Source organism: Vicugna pacos, chromosome 6 (assembly GCF_048564905.1).
Source record: "Vicugna pacos chromosome 6, VicPac4, whole genome shotgun sequence".
NCBI classification, from domain to species: domain Eukaryota; kingdom Metazoa; phylum Chordata; class Mammalia; order Artiodactyla; family Camelidae; genus Vicugna; species Vicugna pacos.
Genome location: NC_132992.1, coordinates 30,380,037 through 30,403,925, shown reverse-complemented (window position 1 = coordinate 30,403,925; position 23,889 = coordinate 30,380,037). Strand labels below are relative to the sequence as shown.

General features: G+C 37.5%; 2 protein-coding genes and 2 long non-coding RNA genes across 6 annotated transcripts in view; 2 read left to right on the top strand and 2 right to left on the bottom strand.

The window, feature by feature from the left end:
* The window catches only part of LOC140696852 (uncharacterized), a 167,631-nt gene extending 157,036 nt beyond the window's left edge, over positions 1-10,595 (top strand). Inside the window, exons 4-5 of one of the 2 annotated variants that reach the window (XR_012073427.1) lie at positions 6,539-6,644; positions 9,739-10,595. This is a non-coding gene — a long non-coding RNA (uncharacterized lncRNA). The remainder of the gene's footprint in view (positions 1-6,538; positions 6,645-9,738) is intronic. The other variant, XR_012073428.1, reaches the window with a different exon arrangement.
* Positions 1-23,889, bottom strand: part of LOC140696851 (uncharacterized) — a 513,284-nt gene that overhangs the window by 62,764 nt on the left and 426,631 nt on the right. For both annotated transcript variants that reach the window (XR_012073425.1, XR_012073426.1), the window contains exons 5-6: positions 17,075-17,270; positions 7,145-7,229 (exon numbers count right to left, since the gene is read on the bottom strand). This is a non-coding gene — a long non-coding RNA (uncharacterized lncRNA). The remainder of the gene's footprint in view (positions 1-7,144; positions 7,230-17,074; positions 17,271-23,889) is intronic.
* On the bottom strand, positions 3,731-4,717 carry LOC102526774 (olfactory receptor 11G2-like). Its single transcript, XM_015251037.3, has one exon. The coding sequence runs from the start codon at positions 4,715-4,717 to the stop codon at positions 3,731-3,733; it is 987 nt and encodes a 328-aa protein (XP_015106523.1).
* Positions 15,559-16,520, top strand: LOC102526517 (olfactory receptor 4Q3-like). The gene is given in 2 exon segments (XM_015251036.3): positions 15,559-16,465; positions 16,468-16,520. Coding segments are annotated over 2 exon segments (960 nt in total).

The window sequence follows — 23,889 nt, the reverse complement described above, 5'->3', positions numbered from 1 at the left end:
AGTTTCTTTGAAATGACACCAAAGCACAGTTAACAAAAGAAAAAACAGATTAAATGGACTTTATGAAAACTAGAATCTCATCTGTGTCAAAGTATTCAATCAAGAAAGTAAATAAAATCTACAGAAGAGAGAAAGTATGTATAAATCATATATCCACAAGGGGTCACACAAAAACTACTGGAGCTGATACAAGACTTCGGCAGGGTAGCAGGATACAAGGGTAACATACAGAAATCAGTTGCACTTCTTTACACTAACATAGAATTAGCAGGAAAAGAAAGTAAAGAAACAATCCCTTTTAAAATCACATCCACCAATTCCTTGATGAGAAGGGGTCAGCACTTAACTCTAGAACTATACTTACAATTTTAAAATTTGCATTTATAATTCTAGTTAAACTAACTGCTTGGTAAACAGTACGTAGTACATTTATGGTGGTGGTTTAGTAATTCCAAATTAGTCTTTTAATCAACACTGAATTTTCATGTTAAAAGAATTATTTCAGACAGAAATCTAATTTAGATGGACTCTATCTGACAATGGCCTCCAAGATTTTGTTTCCTAGAGTAGACAGACTAGAAATTCCTGCAATAAAAGGGTGGCTTAGATAGACTTTTTCCTATTCTGACATGTTACATATTACACATACATTCTACCTTAGTCTCAGACTTACACACCTCTGGGCTTGGGGTGGGGTGTGCACCATTTTGTTATTCAATTTTCAGGTTTAAATATCATGTAAAAGAAGTGCAGACCTAGACTCAAATAAGCCTGGCTAGGCAGTGTTCTGTAAGGGAGGCTCCTTACCTGGTTTCGTTGTTCTGTGTATCAAGATCTTGATCACAAAAGTCATGTAAAGTACACTTGGCTATCTATCAAAAATTGCAGTTCTCAACTGGGGTGTGTGCACATAAGACCATAAGATCTACAGAGATTTTCTTATAAAATCAGCATGCTTGAGACCCATCCTTCATCCTCTGCATTAAAATCTCCAGGGACAGGGTTCAGGCTTGTGTAAGTTGAAAAAAAAGGTCCCATTGATTTTGAGGTATACTCCTAGTTAAGAATCAATGATCTGTAGCAACAAGTGAGGTGGGGAGGTTAATCAGGAGTTTGAAAAAGAGACAGAAAACAGATTAGCTGTGAAAGACCAGCCTATACATCAAAATAAGAAATAGAAATACAATTTTAGATATATGTTCAATAAACTAAATGTATTATACAATACACTATTTAAAGTGGAAATCTGATATCCAATTCTAGTTCCTTCTCATGAAATAAGTGGCTATGATAATAACATATAGCAATATTCTTTTCTCTGAGCTGCATGTATTTTTTTATTTTACTATGTCTTGACTATACTAATGATTTTCTGCATATCCTATGTTCTTTACATAGGACATTGGGTTTTTTTTTTAATAGGTAATTCAGTGTTTGCATGTGCATTCACTCATAACTCATGTTAAGATAGACTTTTGTCAGTCATGTTGCTGAAAAAGCCTGCTTTTCCTTCAACACACTGACATCTCTGCTTTGTGATTCAGTAATGTCTACATTATTGCTATACTCTATACTCTTTCTTTGTCTAATCTGATTGTAGAGTGTTTTGACTAGTTAACTCTTTATTCTACTACTCATGTTTTCAGCTACAATCTAGTAGTTGGCAATTTTCTTTTGGATGGAAAATTATCTTCCAAATTAAAACCTATACTCAGAATGAATTCCCTGTGAACAATGCATGAAATATTATAATGATGGAGGTATTTTGGTATTTACTTTTTGCTAGACTCTCTGATAAGCAGATTAATTCATTTTATCTCCTCAACAACACTATGAAGAAAGTTCTGTTAGTACTGCCACTTTAAATATGAGATAAGGGAGGCATATTTAAAGTCATGCAGTTGGTGGAGCCAGCATTTGAATTCAAGCAGTCTGATTCTTACCACCACCACATGCTGCCTTTTAACTACAAAATTATTTGTAATCTGCTAACAAGACAATTAAATAGAGTCTGTAGTGAATGTTTTTGAGCGTTCTGCTGATCTTAGTTGCAGAGGTGGTGGGTAGTCCCTTGGGAGCTCAGAATCAGTTTGACAGCATCCTTCCTACCTCTTCCCCTGTCCATGTATCTTTCTGCTTTCTTCCCAGGGCCATTTTCTGAAGTTGCACTTACTGGTTTGGTGCACCAGCCAACATATTTTGGAAACGTGAGTAGTCAATGTTTCCAAGTGCAACCACAGTTAGTTGAGAAATGCCTTAGCCCCATGCCATTCCAATGGGCAATTCTCAGACATTCCAGTGGAATCAAATTCTCACTGATTATAGTAGTTTCTTATTCCTCATTCCTGCTACCTGAAACCACTTTCCAATAAACTACCTGCACCCAAGTCTTTGTTTCTTCTTTGGGGACAACCCAAAACAAGACGCCCTCTTTTAATTGTGTTTGAGAGAAATAATTGTAAACCACCGGTGACAAAAGGATTTACTACCTCACAGTTAAATTCACTCACTTTCACAGTAGAGAGGTATCAGTATTTCAAATTATTCAATGTCCCAACTAGAAGTTGATCTATCCAAACAATATAAAATATTAAGGTCAGAATAGGCAGACTTTATACTTGCAGTGGGAGAAGATCAGTTGTGAGAGAGGATGTCTGAAATAAGACCATTTGAGCTTTAATAACAGGTATGTCCTTAGGGACAGCATCTTTAGGAAAATGTATGTATGTAAGTCGAGGATCTGGAAATTGAACTATGCATGCTTGGGCACCTATTGGAAAGTCTCTGTGTATCCCCAGGGGTATGTAAGATCCTGTTTTGAAGACTATTTCTCTAGAATATTGTGCATGCATGCACGCACACACCCCCAAACCAAGACTAAACTTTATTTTGGATATAAATGGAGGAAACATAATGTATTCTGTCTCAAGAAAAGTTGAGTAGTAGATCTGTTGTAAAAGGGCTTTACCAAAATTTATAGGAGGTGACTTTCATGGGGGATCTGAGATTTTTTTTTTTTATTCTGATGAAGAACAAAAGAAGATGGAATTCACATCCATATTCATATTCAAGTAATATTTATTTTGTGCTTTCTATGTAATAGAGTTGTATTAGGAACTTTTACACCAATGATCTCATTAAACCCTCATACTAATTGTTCCCTGGGAGTGAGAATTACCATTCCAATTTTAGTTGAAATAAAGTGATCTGCCAAATTCACGTAGTTGATTAAAATGGAAGAATTGAGTTCCTATCCAGACCTTCTAATTTAAAGTTCCATATCCTTTCAAAGATATCACAGTAATACTGAAAAAGAAATCTAGCTAGAAGTTAAACAGAAATAAAAGACACTCTCCCCTAACCCATCACAAAATACACAGGTCTAATATGATGCTGACTGACATTGTCCCTAACACTAATTCCTACTGCCCACCACCCCAGGCAAAACTTACTGTTTTTTTAGTTTGTGTTCCTGTGACAACCTGTACATATATTGATTAGAACACTTAATTGTATTTTACGATAATTATTTTCTTACCCGTCTGTCTCCACCAGTAGAGTGTTATTTGAGGGAAGAGACGGCGTCTGATTTATTTTAAAAATTATTTTCATAATCTGGTGCTACGCACAGTATCTAGCACACATTCAGTTACTATTTATTGAATGAATGACTATACAAATGAGCGAAAGTAAAAGGATGGTCATTTTACCCACATCACACTACACTAGATTATTCCATATTCCTCCTGGGCCTGCTGCTGAAGACTTTTAAAGAAATTTTAAACTCTTCCAGAACTTTCCAGAGAGCATTTTTCATATCCTTATTCCTGAGACTGTAAATCAAAGGGTTGAAGAGTGGAGTCACCATTGCATAGAACAAGGTCATCATCTTTGGCATCAGGGCAGAGTGGCTGGACCCAGGGCTCACGTGCATCACCATAATGGTCCCGTAGAAAAGCAGCACTACAGCCAAATGGGACCCACAGGTTGAAAAGGCCTTATGTCGACTGGATGCCAAGGGCAACCGAAGCACAGCGAGTAGAACCAGAGCGTAGGAGATGAGGATGAAAAGGAAGCTAAGGAGGATGATGAGGGAGCTTAGTGTGTAGCTGGTGAGTTTGGACATGGGGGCAGGAACACATGAAAGGGTCAGCAATGGGCCTGAGTCACATACAAAGTGGTCAATCACATTTGAGCCACAAAAAGGCAGTCGGGAGATGAGAATAACAGGCACCAGATACCAGAGAAAGCCGCACACCCAACAGGAAATCACTAGGTTGAAACAACGCTGTCCAGTCATAACTGTGGCATAATGCAGAGGATGACAGATGGCAAAGTATCGATCAAAGGACATTGCTGAGAGAAAGAAGCACTCAGTGGAGCCCATGGAAAAGAAAAAATATAATTGAAGGAGGCAACCAGTGAAAGAGATGGCCTTGGTCTCTGAGAGGAAGTTGACCAGTGTGTTTAGAACAGTGGAGTTGACATACCAGATCTCCAGGAAGGCAAAATTCCCCAGCAGGATGTACGTGGGGGCGTGGAGATGCTGGTCCCAACACACAACACAGATAATGGCTCCGTTTCCCACGAGTGTCAGAAGGTAGATGATGGAGAAGAACATAAACAGGATGACCTGGATCTCCCTGCTGCAGGGAAAGCCCAGAAGGATGAATTCACTCACTGATTCAGAATGGGATCCTGATCCAGAGATGTTCATTTAGTCTGTAAGCTCTGCTGCAATGAAACATTATCATTATGCAGCTAAATCCAAACAACTGAGCATAACATACAAGGCCCTTCATGATCTGATCCTTAACTACTTATTTAATCTCATATCTTTCCTTGTGTCCTCTTGAGTCCTATATCCCAGGAAAAAAAGAATTGTTGCATTTCTGCCAAATCACATGGTGTTCTCTCTTAGATTTCTGTTGCTCCTTCATTCCTTCCTTCCTTCTTTCCTTCTCTAGCTCTTCTGGATCTCTTCCCTTCTCTTTATCCATCTTCTTACTTATTTATTTACTTACTCTTTTTTTGGCCTAGATAATTTGTATTTGCAGTTTACACTGTTCCCTAATTACCTCTTTCATGAAGTATTGCTGGACTCTACCATCATATACTAATTCTTTATTTTGCCATAGCATCTAGTGTATATGTGTGTACACTTATAATATGCCCTACTGTAACTGGTCACTTTTCTATTTACCATTCTGAGCTTCATGAACTCAGAGGTAGTATTTTCCATTTCCATATTACAAATGCCTAGCACAGTGCAGTTCACTTCATTGGCATGCCAACATATTTTCTGAATCAACATTAAAGAAATGAATCATTATTTTCTAAGCTAAAAGGAATGAGAAGTAACATTCTAAAAGCTACAGTGTATTTCTACACTAAAGAGTTTACACTTGGGAGTTTGGGATTTGTGGATACCAACTACTATATATATAAAATAGATAAACAGCAAGGTCCTCCTGTACAGCACTGTATTTAGTACCCTGTAATAGCCAATAATGAAAGAATATAAAATGGAATATATATGTACAACTGAATCATTATGTTGTACATCAGAAATGAATACACTGTAAACCGATTATACTTAAATAAAAAAAGAATTTATACTTCATACTTTGTATCACTTTTTTGGCATGTCTTAATATACTAAACTGTAACCTCTGAGAATAGAGGCCAAGTGTTAGTTATCTTTGAATTTTTTTTTCAGTATCTAGTACATTATCTTTTAAGCAATATGTACATTGTAATTGCTTAATAAATGATTAAATCATTATTTCTGCCCCCCATTTGAATTTTAAATTCAGTTAACTTTCTACCTGGAAGCCTTAATCATTTCATATATGCAAGAAAAGAACCACTTCATTGGACCTTGAAGCTGGGAGGGTGGTGGTGGGTGCAGATGAGAGCAAGGGCGTGGCAAAAAGGGGAGATGGTAGATGAATATGGTATGAGACTAGAGTAACCAAATATGCCTGTCTGCCTGGGACTGTCCCAGTCTTAGCACTGAAAGTCTTGTGATTCAGGAAACCCTCAGACTCCAGGAAACAGGGACGGTCGGTCACCCTATGTGAGATTCTGAAGTTGACCCAGGTACCTCAGAAATACACATGCACTGGCCCCCCTTTGAAACCTTTTCATTTTTCTCAGTTGTCCACAAAGAAAAAGGAAATGTCCTCAAATGACCTATGTGAATATTTAGAGGACACATGAAAGTACTGAGAAGACACACGGGAACATCAGCAAGGGACCGCCCGATTTGCTTTCCAAGAACGACTTGATTTCCTGTGCCGCCAAGTGCTCTAATCATCAACTGAGGCCACACTCCAGATGCATAAGCTGTGCAGACACCCTTGGCCAAGGTCCCAGGGAGGGTAGATGTAGCCCCGATACCGTCCTTTTCACTCAAGACTAAACCACTCAGTAACACAGCATTTTTGGACCCATGTTTCCTTTGAGCAACTTTGCTTTTCTCTGTTCTTATGGTCCCCTTACGGCACTTGATTCTTTAATTCAAATTTCTCTAAAGGTACTACTGGAAGAAAAAGACTCCATGAAGTCCTTGGAAAAAGGGAAACATAATGGAAGGAAGCAGCCAGTGAGACTACTGACTTGGCATTTAAGAAGAAGCAGGGGTTGGTATTCTGGTCTAGATTGAGTTGACGATCTTCCAAAACATTTAATGATCTGGTTTCCAACGAGATCAATATAATGAAGTAAACATATAGCAACCTTGGAAAAAGAAAGATCTACCAGTAGTTTAATTTTATTTCCTTACTTAAGGTAAAGGAATACTTCACCTTTTCTGGGGAGCATTCTGGTATTGGTGTTGATCACATTATGTCTGACACTTCCTTCAGAAGAACTCCAAATTTCTCCCTGCCAGTCATTACCCTGGTTTGGCCCGGTTTTCTGTCTGTGTCTGCTTCTTTCAGCTTGCAGTGATATCATAGAATCTAGTTTATCAGGTAAAAGCGTTACTGTGCCTGCTTCAGCTCTGGCTACTCACTAATTAGACAATTATATAAACGTGCAAGCAAAAGTAAAACACAAAACAGCTAATATTCTTTTAGTTTTAAAACAAATTTGTGAAACATCCCTAAATTAATCTGCCTTTCCATATTTCTTAACGTACCTGAACTTTCTAGTGGATGGTAACTGTTTCCTGTAGCTTTTGTCTTCAGTTCTGTGTCTCTCTGAAACCTGTGCAGATACAGCTCCTAAAATGGAACCGGAGAAACAGTGCTTTTACTCGTGTTTGACATCATCTTCTATGAATTACTAGTAGTAATTCAACTTTTATTTTCAAAGTAGAGCATACTGCAACTTACTTGGAGTTGTGGAAAAGCTAGAAAAATTAATGTTTTAGAAAACTGTTTCATCTATACTTACTTCAGTTAATGACAAACACCACAGCTTTGCCCAGGAACCGAAGCTATTTGGATTTTGTCCCTCAGATCTTTTACCAAGAAAATCAAGAACAACAACAAAATGAGGGTTATTTCTTGAGGGAAAAAAAGGATAGGGACAAGATGTGATTTCTGTAGACCTGGGATCTGTGCTCAGGAGGAACTGAGTCCTTTCTCTCGGCTTCAGTCTCAAAAGTGGATTCCCAGGACCCTCACTGAGAAACAAACCCCCTTTTGTACTATTAACTTTGCAGTGACTGCCAGCGCCTCGTCAGGGGAGATGTCTGGAGGGTGACGTAGATGAGACTTTGGGAGGAGTTACCAATCTTTAATTTGGAAGAAAGGATTCAAGCATCATCTACATAAAAAATTTAATCTAAAAATGGAGTTTGGGGGAGGACTCTATTCTCTATTTTGGTCAGTAATTCCAAAGATTTGTTTCCTTGTGTATTTAAAAAGATGGCTTCTCATCTCAGTAGTCCTTTGGGCAGGCTAGTCTCTCAGGCCAGCATCTGCCTTTACCTTCTGTGATTAGATTAGATGCCTTTGGGAGAGGAACGAGGGAAAATAAGTAGTTGTGTGAAATGAGCATGTGGCTGTGTCTCCTGAACTCAAAGCTAATTATGAATTGTCCTTTATTCTGTAAAAACTAAGCCATATAATCAATCACCAGAGAAATGTACAGCATTTACAAAATACACTTCTTTCTTGTGAGGAAGAAAAAAGGGACAACTTAAAGAATGTGAAACCTTTGTTTCTAGTTCATAAGGTAAATCCATTATGATACTGTTTTCAGTTTTCTTATGAGGGTCTCTCCGTAGCCCCAGCTACTTAAGGATTTTTTTTTCTTCCTCTCTACTCATTATCAAGGCACCCCTTCCCTACAGTTCCCTAAAATTGTAATGAGGAGCATGCTTAGTTCTGTTTTCCACTTATCCTGAAGCTATAGCTCTTTGTGTCCCAGCTTAAGATGAAGAGTATCTCCCTATAAGGACCCCACCTAGAGAAGACCCTAACTTCTGTCTTTGCAAAACTACTGAAACAAATCCCAAATTTGCCACAATTAGGAATGCTCTCAGGGAAAATAAAGGTTTGGTGCTCCAGTGTATTGCTTACCTCTCTAAGTTCTGAATTACCCAAAGAATCCAACAGTGTTGTTTGCCTCTATCTTGTTAGCTTTTTGATGTTTTTTATCAATCTTTTTTTCTGATGATAGTCATTCTAAACAATTTGGTTTTCCACTCCTAGTAATTAAGGCAATCCTTGTCACTTCTATTGCTTAATATTTTTTTTTGTCTGCCCATTACTCTTCATTTCTACTGCTTTCACATTAATCCATGCTTAAAAATGACTAATCTTGTAAAAATATCTAATCTATCCGTTTATGCCTATTTCCTTTGACAGTGCACTAGTGGAAGCTATTATTAGTCCTTTTTTTGCCCAACAAAGGGGTCCTTATCAGTTTCCAAGTAACAAACAGTCTTGCTGTTACCTGCTTTCCTTTTTCCCCTATTTGATCCTTCCAGAGTGATTGTATACAAATATTTAAAAAATAATTTCAATAACTTAAAAAAATTCTTTCAAATTCTTTTCACTCTTCTTAGAATAAAGTCAAAACTCCTCACCATGACCTATAAGACTCTGCAGGTTCTGAATTCTACCTATTCCAATTTATGCCATACTCCCCCTTGTCCATGGTATTTCTGTCACCACACCATCTAAAGTTGGCCCCTCTCACTTGCTCTCACGTTACCCTATTTTATTCATTCATAACAGCTATCAAAATCTGTAATTATTTTGTGCATTGTCTATTTCTATATTAGAATATTTACTCCATGAAGGATGGTAGCTCTTCTACCCTGTTCAAAACCACAATTACTGTAACCATCAGCACAGGGCCTAGCATATATTTGCAGTTCAATAAATATTTGTTGAATGAAAATATATGTTCTTATAAGTCCATTTCCATGAGATATTAACAGGCATTAAGGAAAGGAGGTTGGCGTTAAAATAAATATGACAAATGCTAGTTTAAATAAAGTTAAATAGGTCTGGTTTCCTCTAGGGTGTCTCAGAGCCTTTGCTATGTTAAGATGCATAATGACTCTCCTAAATGACATACTGTGGTGAAGTGATTTCCAAACTTATTTGAACCCAGATGATTTGTTTTCATTTTCATTTTTTCTCAGAGCAACTCCAGGATTAATATTGTATATAATGTAGTCTGAGAAATGATGTTCAAGGCCTTCTTTTAGCATTTACAAAATTGCCTTCTATTGTTTTTTACAAAATTTTCATATGTGTATTCTGTTTTTTTTAGGTGCAGTTGGGAAGTATGCACTGTAACATTTCACATTCCTTACAGAGATGTTGCTCAGAAACTTTTTCCTGCTGATGACAATAAATTTACAAACACCAATATAATTAGATATTGCTATACTAAGAAATTTAATAAGAAACTTGGAAATGAGACAAAGATGAGAAAAAAAGAATAATATAACAAGCCCATCTCGTGAAACTGTCAAGATCTGCTTGTCTGAAAAAATCGGCACTGGATCAAGAGGAGCCCTTGGATCAAGAAACATCACAAAAAGTTTGCCTTTGAGATCTTTTTTGTCTCCTTGACTTGTCTGATTCTAGAGGTTTTATAATTAATCAGAAAAACTAGATGAGTTTCATTTTCACAGTTGTGTGTCAAAGATTGCTAGTCATTTATCTGTCTAAAATATATTTATCTTTCAAAAGTTAGAAACAGAAAGATCTGTATCTATATGTCAAGACTGTTTGCTACTTGGAGACTGATAAGGGCCCCTTTCTTGGGCATTATATTTCAGACAAGAATCCGGAAGATGTGATCTACTTTGGTGAGAGGTCATGGAAGCAGTACTGTTGCCAGGGCAAACCTCTGGCTGTCATCTGTCTCTCCCATTAGAGACTGAGATCGTCTCTGTGTGTCCAGTATTTGCATCTGAAAGTCTGTACAAGCTTCAAAAAGTGAAGTAGAGAAGTAGACTTGCAGGCATCTCTCCATGATTCTTATGCTGGGGGCTCTGAATTTCAGAGTGAATGGGAAATAGTGGGGGCCAGAGCCATCTGGTCTGTACATGTTTTACCTGAACAATGGATAACATTTTTTTTAAAATTAAATAAATATGCATTTCCAAGAGAGTGCCTCCCTGCACTGTTCATTTTTTGTTTGTTTTTTTCTGTAGGAGTGTTCACAGGTTGTCTGTGTTCATAATTGTTTTTAACCTATGGTCAAATTTATAAACTGAAGGTGAACATACTCTGTGTATCTAAAAATTATAAAATATTTTATCCTCCTTATATGAATGTCAACTATTTTCTTACTCCACGAAGAAACTCATAAATCAGATAATAAAATGTCTTCAATTTAACAGAGATCTAATTCCAATTAGTTATAGAGAATAATAAATGCTTCCATAAATTTAAAATAAGGGAACTTCCAGAGAAGAGAGGAATTGAATTTATAAGTTAAATGTGTTAGCCTTTTAAGAAAAACAAACTTCTGAAGAAAACTTCTAGCTCAGAGCATTTCTATGTAAGAATCCAAGTTCAGGTATTCAGAATAAACTGTTGGACAAATCAGAGTGGTGTGGTCATTTTGGTTTAGAAAGAGTGGTTTGGTTTTCTTCCTCATTTTAGAAGTTCGGAATATAACACAAGTGTGCTTTTTGCGGGGGTGGGGGTAAGACTTTGTTTTCACATAGAAGAACTAGTTAATCTGAACTTAATAAACTTGCTATACTGGTTTCACTGATCAGATGAGCTGACATTACTTCTAATGTTTAGCATTATTAAGAATGTAAAATTATATGTTCAATTAAATTGAATTTTATTTCTGGAAGATGTTTTTGTTATCAACTGTAGCTGTGTGGCTCTGTAATATGTCATCATATATATAATTTCCAATATCTTTGTTAACTTTAAGACCATGGACTAATACTAAATTAATAATTAATGAAAAAATCTTTGGATACCTTAGACAATTTTTAATAAGATAGGATAAGAAAACATTGATTATTAGGCATAGTTTTAATTTGTCTCCTATTTTTATATTGTAGAATGACTATCAGATAACAGTTTGAGAGGGTGTTTAGCTACCTTTAGACCATGTTAAGGTATGTTTATTTTTACCTCTTTAAGAAACAAAAAGTGATGTCTGTGACTGTATGCATTCCTAAAATGTGTGCTCACTGCTCATCTGCTGAGATGCTTGTGTGTGACAGAAATTCTTGAGTACGAATTTCCTCTTTTTCTTTGGTTAACAGTTGTAATTAATATGGGTGGTTGAGACTCTACTCGCTGAGTGGCAAGGAAGTACAAATGTATATGTAAGATAATGGATACTTTTTTATTTATTATGAGCAAAGAAGAGTAATTTATCTTAAAACATAAATGTCTGGTTGTGTCAGGATGTGAAATAAAATGATAAAAGACAAAACTTGAGATGGAACAGAAAGTTAAAGGCATCTGAGGGAAAGTAAACTTTATTTTCCTTAGTTTAAAGTAACTGTGATAGTTTCTTTCTAAATAAATTTTATTTGGGGTTAATTTCTTAGCTCTGTTCACTGAAAACCTAAAAATGGTGGAATGTCGACTATTTTACTAGGAAATATTTCTTAAGGTAAAAATGATTGGATAAATTTTTATCTGGAGTAAGATGATTAATGATCACTTAATTCTTAGTGAGAAGCCATGGGTCTGGGCACTCCTAGAGCCATGACTCTGATGACTGGGCATGTCCCTTGTACGGACCCTGGAAGCTATGCTGATGCAGTTGTGACAGGAGACACTGACCCTTATGGCGCCTGCATCTTCTAAGCCAAGGTGGATCCTATACCCACCAGTGTGCATCTCATCTTTCCCTTGAGCTGTCACTTTGCAGTAGAAGGGAAAATTCAAACAACTGGACTGTCACGAGAACTCCTTTTGCAAAAGAGAACTATCTAATATTATCCTGCTGGCAGGCTTGACTTCCCGTCCTTATCCTAAAGTGAAATCCAAGTATAAATGTGACCTTTTAATATGTTAAAAATGTTGTGTAACAAGCCCATCTAAGGCTCATCTAACTCTAGAAGGGTATAATTTTGTTTAACTTAGTATTTACTATTCATAGGATCTCAGAGATGTGGTAGGTATGCTGTGTTGTGCAATATGGTCTGATTGTTTCAGAGTCTTGAAAGCCCCTGGCCAGTTTTCTAGCAGGGATCAAGATTCAGACAACTCAAACAGCAGCCTAGGGAATCCCAGGGCTCGTTAGGCTGAGTGGTGGCATAAGGAGCGTGAAAGCCTTAGATACAGCCGAGAGCCCTCGGGGCAGGAGATCTTTCCAACCTCACAGCCAGCCCTCAATTAGGGCTTGACTTATAAGGAAGCTGTTAGTGCACAGACTGGGCAACTTTGATGGTCATCTGAGAATTTCCCATTGTGCTGGCCTGAGACTATGAATAAGTGGCTGGTAGGGTGAATAGCAGGGTAACATGTTCCTTCTTTGAACCCACATAGTTCCTGGTGTGCAAGGATGTAAGTTTCTCAGATGTTTATTCAAAGTTCTACTCCCCTTCCTTGCTTCTCTTTCTGGCTCTGAAACCATTTTTTATACCTCCTGTTGTTCATACTCTTTTTTTCTATACACTGACATTTATCATTTTTAAATTCAAGGAATCATTTGAGTTTTGTTTCCTAGGCTTATACACTTACAATCATTCACAGAATAATGAAATTCCCACAGTATCAGTTAATTCTAGGGTTGGTAGTATCTTGGAAGGTGATTACAAGGTTGGATAAGGTAAGATCAGTTTTATGTAACAGAAGGCACTAGATAAATGGCAGTGCTGTCTTAAGCCTGCCTTATTCTACCATAGTCCCTCCTACAATCTATTTTCCATTTCTTGAATTATTTCAGTTGCTTTTTGCCAAATATTCACTTTCTCCCAATGCAATTTAAAATGCAGCATTTCAAAGCCCAAATGTCTGGAGCAGAAAGATTGTGCCCTTCTCAGTAGGGGTACCATCATGGGTACCACCTCCAACGAATGGAGTCCATTTCTTGGTGTTTCAGAAGAAATTAGAAAACATATCCGTTACCTCCAAAAGAAGTTCACTTGGTATTTAAACTCCTGCTAGCAAGTCATTCTCCATCATTGTATGGTCAAGTTCCTTCCTATGAGAATGCTTTTATAGTTCAATACAAAGATAGACAAATAGCAAAATATAATACACTACATTGTTTGAAAAAAAACCCCACAATTCCCACAAGGAGAACTTTACTCTCTTTGGTGGTATTTTCCACGTAGACCTCCGTGGTTCCCTGCTTAGGAAATCTAGAGAATAGCTGCCCAGGTGTCCATAAATAGCCCTTGATTATTTAAGGAGCTTGATTTTGTCCTCTTCTCTCCTTACTGCATCGGGTCCTTCCATAAAGATTTTAATTTCTTTTTAAGCACTTTCAATTCTTTTGAATCATTTTGCCAAATTAAAAATATTTAAAATGGACTTTTGCAGATTCTTCAGTTTTTCTTAGGATGTGAAGCATGATATACTTGGTAGGGTCTGATTCTACAGCAAGGAATGTGCTAATGGAGCTGGCATGTTTGAATGTTGCTTCCCAGGCCCCAGCAGGGGTCTGGCCCGGGAAACTATGCTGTGGTGGAAGGTGGCTTTAAGAGATGTGCATCCCTTGTTCCTGGAGAATATCATTCTAAGTGAAGTAAGCCAGGAAGAGAAAGAAAAATACCATATGAGATCGCTTATATGTGGAATCTAAAAAAAAGAACATAAATACAAAACAGAAAGAGACTCATAGACATAGAATACAAACTTGTGGATGCCAAGGGGGTGGGGAGGTGGGAAGGCACAGACTGGGATCTCAAAATTCAGATACTGACAGGCATATGTAGAATAGATTAACAAGATTATACTGTATAGCACAGGGAAATATATACAAGATCTTGTGGTAGCTCACAGCAAAAAAAAAAGAAAAGTGACACTGAATATATGTATGTTCATGTATAACTGAAAAATTCTACACTGGAATTTGACACAACATTTTAAAATGACTAACTCAATAAAAAATGTTTTAAAAATGATGAAAGAAGGATTTAATAATGCTAATCATAATAATAGTAAGTATAAATAAAAGCTTTAATATGATAAAAAGAATAAAAAATACATATAGCATTCAAGTTTATTTCTGACATTGAAGCTTTTCTATATTTTGGTATTTAAAACCTAATAAAAATAATGCAATCAGTTCAGGGTGAACTATAACATGTATATTGCATAATTATATGTAATATGAATAAAAATCCAATTTAAAATAGAAAAAAAAAAGAGATGGGCATCCCTTCATGCTGATGGGTACAATGCTCTTTTCATTTCCCACAGAATAGTCAGAGGCTAAATTTCTTGTTGTGATCAGAGACTTCAGAAATGTAGAAGTCAGAAATATTTCTACTAAACACAGCAATTTTATTAACCCTGAAAGCAAACTTGCCATATTTGGTGGCATTATGTTTTCCTATTATCTGAAGGCAGAAAATTTCTTGAGTCTGTAAGACAATCCATGAATAACCAGAATTCAGTGTATACCTTAATTACAACTCAAATAACTAAGACACAGGATTGCCTGTGTTTGTCCTACGAAATTTAAAGGTGTTGATATTTGACAAATCCTATTACACTAACCTCCTAGAAACTATACAAAAATACTTATTGTACTGAAGTCTCCCAATGTTAAATATCACTTTAAAGAGGTAGATCAAGATGGAAACTAAACTTTTGGAGATGAGGACACTGTAGTGTATACAGAATTTGAAATATAATGCTGTATACATAAAACTTGTATAATGTTATAAACCAATACAAAATAAAATTAAAAAGAGGTAGATCATAGACTAGGGCTTAAAAATGTCTTGAAGTAATCTGGATTAATTTTATATATTCTTAATTAATCTGCTTCACAGAACTTTCTTAAGTTTTTTCATCTTGAAAAATGACTCTATAACACCACACCCAGAATCTGATAACTCATATTTTTTTGCCTTTTGTCTAACTTAAAACTTTCATGTTCCAAGTTTACTCTTCTTTCTCTAGGTCACTTGGTATTCTTGACTTGATGAAAAAAGAAAATGATTCTAAGGTGACAGAATTTGTTCTTCTGGGCCTGTCATCCTCCTGGGAGCTGCAGCTCTTTCTCTTCTTAATATTTTTGTTGTTTTATGTGGCTACTGTCCTGGGAAACCTCTTGATAATGGTAACAGTGCGAGCCGACACTCACCTGCTCCAGTCGCCTATGTACTATTTTTTGGGCCATCTGTCCTTCATTGACCTATGCCTGAGCTGTGTTACTGTGCCCAAGATGTTAGGAGATTTCCTACAGGAGGGCAAGATCATCTCTTTTTCCGGGTGCCTGGCCCAGATTTACTTCCTGCACTTTCTGGGAGCCAGTGAGATGTTTCTGCTGACCGTCATGGCCTATGATAGGTATGTTGCCATATGCAGTCCTTTGCACTACCTGGCAGTCATGAACCGCCAGCTCTGCTTTCAGTTGGTTTTTGCCTGCTGGTGTGGGGGCTTCGTCCACGCCATCACACAGGTCACACTGGTCATTCAGCTGCCCTTCTGTGGCCTCAATGAACTGGACAACTTCTACTGTGATGTCCCACAGGTCATCAAGCTGGCCTGCATGGACACGTATGTGGTGGAGGTGCTGATGGTCTCAAACAGCGGTCTGCTCTCCCTTGTCTGCTTCTTGGTCTTGCTGATCTCTTATGCGGTCATCCTGATTACCCTGAGAACTCGCCTCCACCAGGGCCAGAGCAAGGCCCTCGCTACCTGTGCCTCCCACCTGACAGTGGTCAGCCTGATCTTTGTGCCGTGTGTATTCATCTACCTGAGGCCTTTCTGCAGCTTCTCTGTGGACAAGGTTTTCTCTGTCTTCTACACGGTGATCACACCTATGTTGAACCCCCTCATCTACACCTTCAGAAATGCTGATATGAAGACAGCCATGAAGAAGCTGAGAAAAAAACATGTGACATCCTGCTGCCATGTCCAAGAATGAACAGGAAGAGGTGATTTAGAAAATCTTTTCTTAGGGTACTCTTAACTCCATCTGTAGCTGAGTACATGCATGAAAACCAAGTTGGTGACTTTGGTCTAAAAGAGAAGGCAGCATCAGAATTACAATGCATTGCTCTTGACCATAGTTGGGAGGTACAGGTGACTTTCTCAGGTGTTAAATATTAAGCAGGGAACTCAGGAGTGCTCACCGGTCCAAAAATGATAACAGGAATTAATCGCGTCCTAGGGTCAGCAGGAGCCCTTGAAAGATCAACTCTTCTATCCTTTTGTCTATAAGTGGCCTTCTTTTATTCAGTTCATTTCTCTTTTAAACTCCATTCAAATGAAAGAAGATACTACACCCCTTTTTGTGTCCCACTCCTCCAGGGTTTAGTCCCCGGTGTCTGGAAGTTCCTTCTGATGTCTCATCCAAGTATCTTCTGAAACAGCGTGAGTCCCTCTTGCCGTGTCTCTAACAAAACCTCACTGATCACTCTGCGTATTAGTGTTCACCCAGGAACTGTGTTGTGTATTGTGCCAAATTTCAGAAATGAAGATCAGCGACTTACCTGAATGAACAGAGGCTCTTAACAAAGCTTATGCGCGAAGGAAAGGAAGCCTGGGGGTGCTCTTGGTGTTCTGCTGCAGAGGCTTCTCCAGAAGGGACTTTCTATTTCACCCTGAGATTTTCTTTGAGTTGAATTATAGTGGGGGTGATTGACAAGCTGTCTCTTCATGGAGCACAATGTGTAAGAGCTCTGAACTCTAAAGGAAAAGAGAAAGAAAGAAATGAGCTGTGGTTTAAAGTGCTCACCTACTTGGTTCCTGGCCTTGAGGTACTCGAGTTACTCACAGTTACTGTCTCTGGGTCTCAAAGGTGCTTTGAGCAATAGGTAATGTTATTCAACTTCATTTTTACAATCAGCTCAGATTTGTGAAGTGATCTTGCCCAAGATCACTTAGAAAAAGTGTAATTAACCAAGAAAGCTGGAAACCTTAGATAATTTAGTCTAAGTTAATTTTTTTTTCTCCCAGAAAGAGTATTTATCCCAATTAGGCAGACTACTTGCTTTATTTCAACTATACCTGTATAGGATCTCAAGACCTAGGAGATCCCTAAAAAAATTCACATAAAAGTTTATATTTAAGGTTATCCATCTCTGACATGAGGCTCTTTGCAACATTTTATGCCCATGGAAAGGTGTTTATTCTATTTACTGAATAATAATATAATGATGGACTTTCAGGAATATCTTTATATTTGTTCACTTCATTTCCTAATCAATTGCTACAAGGAGGCTTTTCTGATTACTTAGCTGAAAAACAAACCTCAGGAGAAAAAAGTCTGAAGTGCTACCTAATACTAGGACTTACTAGGTAACGTGCAATATCCCTCATCATGTAAGAGCTTTCTTCACATTGCAATAAAGAATGGATTTTCATTTTTGTGCTGGGAGTTAGTGACTTTATATTTAGGAAACTGTATGTATGTATATATGTTTGCATGTATGTGTGAATGTATGGCTATAGAAGAACTTCTCAAAGACCAAGAACAAAGCTACTACTTGGGTGATTTCTTTAGAGGATGACTGAGAGTGAGAAGCATTCCTAGTACAGATCACAGCCTCCTCTCTCCCTTTTACTCCATAACACTTCCAGAGACCTCCTGCTTGCAATAAATATCCAGAAGGGCAGACAGGTAGAAACCACCAGTCAGAGCAGTGTGTGGGCTGACAGAAGGATTTAGTGGTGCTGTGAGTCAGCCAGGCACACTGCAGGGACATGAAGCTCCAGGCTTTCTTTTTGTATCAGCTGGTTGCAACACCCCCTTTTTCTAATGTCCCTCTTCTGTAGCAAAATTTAAGGGCTTGGGAAATCATTTTAAATGTCCTGTTGATATCTGGGATTGACAGCATAATACTCAGAAAAACAAGATATTCCCTCTTGCATTTTTAATTCTCTGATGCTTGCTTAATCAATTGTCTATAGTAAAATTTTTATTAATAAGCTGCTAACATCTCTGTTCTTCAGAGACTGTACGTGATTGATATTATCTACAGAGTTCAAGACTCACATGCCCTGAGCTCACTTCCAAAGCCTGTCTGAGCTTCTTCTGTAAGTCTATCCTCCTGCGGTTGGACCATATCACTGTATATACTCCTTTAGGCTGAGGGACACTGTGTATAAAGTGTGTGGCCAGAACCTGGACATTTGGGCTGCAGAATCCACATTCACATCTGACAGACTTCTTGTGTTGGGATTTGGAACCAGAAAAGGTGGGCTAGGCGTGAGGGCCAAAGCTGGCTCTTTCTACAATGCCATGTCTGATGGACTTCAAATTTGATCTGAAATTTGAAACAGGCCTTCAAGTAATTACAAGAGTACAAGAACATTATTTTCTGAGTATGAGGAAATTTAAATTCATTTAATTTTTTACTGGGATATACAACTTTTAGTCATATGGTACACGGGCTCTAAATTTTCAAAAATTTCTATTTGGACTTCTGCTTTGGGTCCCTCAGATATTTGAGGTGGGTCTGCCCCTTCTTTCCAGCTCTTGGGGTCCTTTGGGGCACTGAAATAACTGAAAGGAGACAAAGACAAGTCTGATTCATGAAATCACAGGAGGATTATTGACTTCACATTTCCAGAGCACATGGGAGCTAAGAATGTACATTTATAGCCTAGCTGTAAACTACACATCATGAATGAGCCAATACAGTAGGGGAAATAATAGTAATAACACAGCAAGGAAGACAGTAACAATCAGGAAAAGCAAGGTTTTATTTGTTTTGGGTTAGTGGTCCAAAATTGTAATACTGAGTACCACCCTCCTCTTTCCCTTGTCCCAGCTTTGAGTAAATTGTGCAAAACTACATGGAAATGGCCTGAATATTTATTGACTAGTTACTTCCCAAGTAGCCTCCAATATAGTTTTACAAAGTCGTTTAGTGGGAGTTTTGGGAAGTAGAAGGTTTTCCCATTGCTCAATTACTCCCTCTAAAAGTCCTAGAAACTAGGAAGTGTTATTGGTGAGAAACCAGCATGCCATCCCAATATGTACTCCTCATCTGGAGAAAACATTTCCTGGCAGATGTTTCTCAATAAATAACTCTTAGTGATTTTTTGGATCTTTTAATATTCATTCATTCATTCCTCATTCATGAATTCACTGTTAATTTATTATCCATTCTTTAACAGCTATCTGCTGAGTGCCTGCTGTGCTTGGCAGTGTTGTAGGTACCTTGCCAATTTGTGTATTGCCCCAAACATCAACAGATGACCCAAATATCTAATTATAAAGTCTCTCAATATCCACCAGGGGAAGGTGAATAGCATTCTAAGACAATCTGTGAGCCCAGATGACTGGGGGGAGTAGAGGAGAGAGGTCAAAAGTGTGGACTCTGGAGTCAGACATCCTCCTCATGATCCAGCTTCACTACTTACCAGAGGACAACTTAATTTCTCAGTATCTCTTTGGACAATGAGGACACTAAAATATCTGCCTCACAGGGTTGTCAGGAAAACTAAACAAAATAATACTTGTAAAGCTCTAATTAAAGTGTGTCTACATATGGTCAGAACTCAATAAACACTGACTGGTTATGTGTATCATTGCTAATTGTTTTATTAAACAGAAAATAAAAGCTGAAAGAAGATTGTACAATTGTTTTATCCTAGAGAATCAGACAGAAAGAGCTTTTGACCCCAGACCCCTGCTGGATGACAATTAAACCCTTAGTAACTCCCCATTCACACCGAAACTAGCCTTGACATAAGAAATGTCATGTTTTATGATATATGTGTCCTAAAAATTATGTAAAAAATCACATTTGAAGTGTTAAAAAATGTTCTAGTTACCATCAAACATTCAAGGTTTTTATATCATTGTTTTTTAATTAAATATTTTATTAAAATTTAGGATAGTTTTAAATTTACAGAATAGTTGCAAAGACAGTACGGACAGTTTTTGTATACCTCACATCATTTCCCTTAGTGTTAACTGCTTACACTATGAGGTACATTTGTCACAACTAATGAACCAATACTGGTACATTATTATTAACTAAACTCCATTTTATTTATATTTCAATAGTTCTTTCCTTAGCAAATAGGCTTGGCCAAGTTACCCATGTTTCATTGTCATGCTAGTTATTGATTGATTGTCCTTATTGCTCTTCATGTTTCCATGAAGCTTTTTGTAATTATTCCATAAACAAACACTACAAACACCTGGTGAGCTTCTGGTACTTAGAGGAAATGGTAAAATATATAATGTAAATACAATGCAGTCTGGTTTCTATCTCTTAAGTGAATAACTCTTTAACTTTCTATCCCTCCCCACCTCTTCCTCTTCTCTCTTCAAATCTATAGTTTATCATCTGCAAGTTCTATCCTGCACCCTATTCTAGTACAAATATTCTCATGGGAATCTGTAGGAGTATGGGGTATGCACAGCAATAAGAAAATCAAGGAAAATACCTAGGAGCCCCCATATTATTGACTTTGCTACAGTACCACTCTAAACTTTGGGTCCAGTTCCAGTGTCTAAGCATGTTCCAAGACCAAGTCTTGGTCCTTGTCCTCACTTATTGTCCCATTCCTGTCCCACTGTATACACCTCTGAACTACTTTCCTCTCTATGCCTCTGGACATGCTGCTTCCTCTGCTGGAATTACTGATCCTTTTTTTGCCTTTAACACTCAGATTAAGAGTTTTATCTTCTTGGATTTCAAATCTGATCCTGTTCAGGTGGAGTTCTATTAAATGATTCTTAAATGAATTTTCATAGTATAATATACTTATACTTAGTCAGCATAGCACTCACTGTATTTATTGCAATTTTCTTCTCACTTGTTAGGCTGCCTCACTAGTCAGTGATCTTTGTATCTAGAGTATCCAGTACAGTGCCCAGCCAAGAATTAATGCTTTATAAATGTGTTTTTCTATTGACATACAATTTATATACAATATTGTGTAAGTTTAACATATACAACGTATAGATTTGATACATTTATATATTGCAGAGTGACTGCCACTATAGCTTTAGCTAACATCTCTATCACATCAGGTAATTATCATTTCTTTTTTTTGCAGTAAGAACACTTAAGATCTAGTTTCTGAGGAACTTTAAAGTATATGATATAGCATTGTTGACTGTAATAACTATGCTATGCATTAGATCTCCAGGACTTACTCACTTCTGGTTGTACATTTGTACCCTTTAACATCTCCCAAGTTCCTCCTCTCCCCAGCCTCCCATTCTACGCTTTTTGTACATGAGTTCCACTTTTTTAGATTGCACACTTCAATGATACCGTATGGTATTTGTCTTGGTCTGGATAAATGCTTTGGAAGGAACGAAGGAACAGAACAAGAAAGGAAGCAAAAGAGAGAAGCACGTGGCACAGTCCTTCATCTCAAAAGGAATCTGAGTGGAGAACCAGTAAGAACAGGACTGCCACGGTTAGCTATTCCCTTGTCTAAACAGCCCCTGTACTTATACCCTAGGCAGTCACAGAACAATAAACTGTTGCCAACAACAACAAAAGACACTTTTATGCTGCAACATGAGAATCCTTTTTACCTCAGGAAATCATGAACGAAGGTGCATGTTATTTAGATTATAATATTCTTTCTGTTGTGATGGTTGCGCTATTCAAACACACAGAAGTTTAGGCTTGACCTGAACGTTCATGCTGTAATTCAGGGACTCAAGCTCCCCTGACCTAAATCGCTTAGAAACCCATTCATGTACTGAGGCAGGGTCTTCATTCGTGCCACTGAATCAAACATCTTCCTTGCCTACCTGAGCTTCAGCAAATTTTAAAAGGAAGTAAAATATTCTAATAGTTTTCCAAACAAATATTTGTTGTTGAGTTAGCAATCCAGTGTAGTGATACTGAGCATCACCTTCTCCCTGCCCTTGTCCCAACTTTGAGTAGATTGTGCAAAACTGTGGAAATGGCCTGGATATTTATTAGTTTATTAATTACCAAGTAACCTTCAATATAGTTTTACAAAGAGTCATTTAGTGGTGATTACACTTGCAACAGCACCCTCTGGCTGCTACCCAATCACTGGCCCAGAGATTCCCTCAGGGTTGTGATGAGGCATAAAGACTGCTGATGGTTTCTCTCTCTTGGCAGCTAGGAACGTAGCCGGAAGTTCTTGCAGATCAAGATCAGAAGCCATGGCATGGCTGTAAACTCATGAAATTCTATCTTTGAGAAAGATAGAGGGAGAAAGAGAGAGAGAAAAGAGAGAGAAAGAGAGAAGGGGGAGAGAGAGAGAGAGAACAATCAAACTCAGGACCTCTTCTTGGGCTGGAGGTGTAATCCTTTCTGTAAGAGAAGCATCACTCTACAGATCTCAACTATTTAGTGTGAATATCTGGTTATAGGTCACATTTCTAACTCAGAAAGGTTTATCGATCCAAGAAGATCTCAGGTTGTCCAGATCCATGGCGTGGGACCACACTCAAGAAGACAACCAGAGTAAGTCTCCCACTTGGAATGATAGGTTAACAGCTGGTGAAAGAGACAAGAATTTTATTGATGCTAATCACATTCAAGGATAAAGAGAAATCTTTAAATTCTTCACTTTTTTTTGGCAATATCTGCTCTAGTAATGCTATTAAGTGATTCAGGAAATAGTTCGTTATAGTTTAGAGTGGGTATCAATATTACTTCAGTTGGAATTTAGTCCTGGCTTTACCACTAACAGTGAAACCTAGATAATTCAGTTTCCTCTCTGCACTTCATTTGTTTCACCAATGGTTAAATAAGTGGAATAAAGTCAAGTGTTCTCTAAGATCCTTTTTACTCATATAAGATAGGACTTTACATAAATCTACGAGGTTTTGAGAAAGTCATTCAAAGGCATTACTCTAAAATGAATCTAAACTGACTGTATTTTCAATAAAAAATAATAAAATAAAATGAATCTATGTCAGGAATAGGTTTATATTCATCTTTTTATATTCACAGCACAGTACACGACACAGAGGATGTGCTAAATAAATATTCATCAAGTGACAGAACAAATAAATACTGGTGCTGTATGAAATACAGAAATATATCTGTAGTCTACATTGTGTTCCACTAACTCAGCTGAAGATTTTGTCAAGACTTTACTTGCTCAGACACTATTGCACAGAGAGCTCGCTATGAGGTGGAGCTGGCTATTAGGAAAGAAATCCAGAATGTTTGATCTCTGCCCTTTGCAGATCACTCACAGGAGAAGCTGAGACTAAATCTTTTTCCCAGAAAATATCAGGGAGCTGCAGTCTTGCTATTTGTTCTATTTAAAATAATTTAGGTGGACTCATGGAGTTAAATATCAGAGCAACCTTGTTTTTTTTAACAGAATATGTCCCATTATA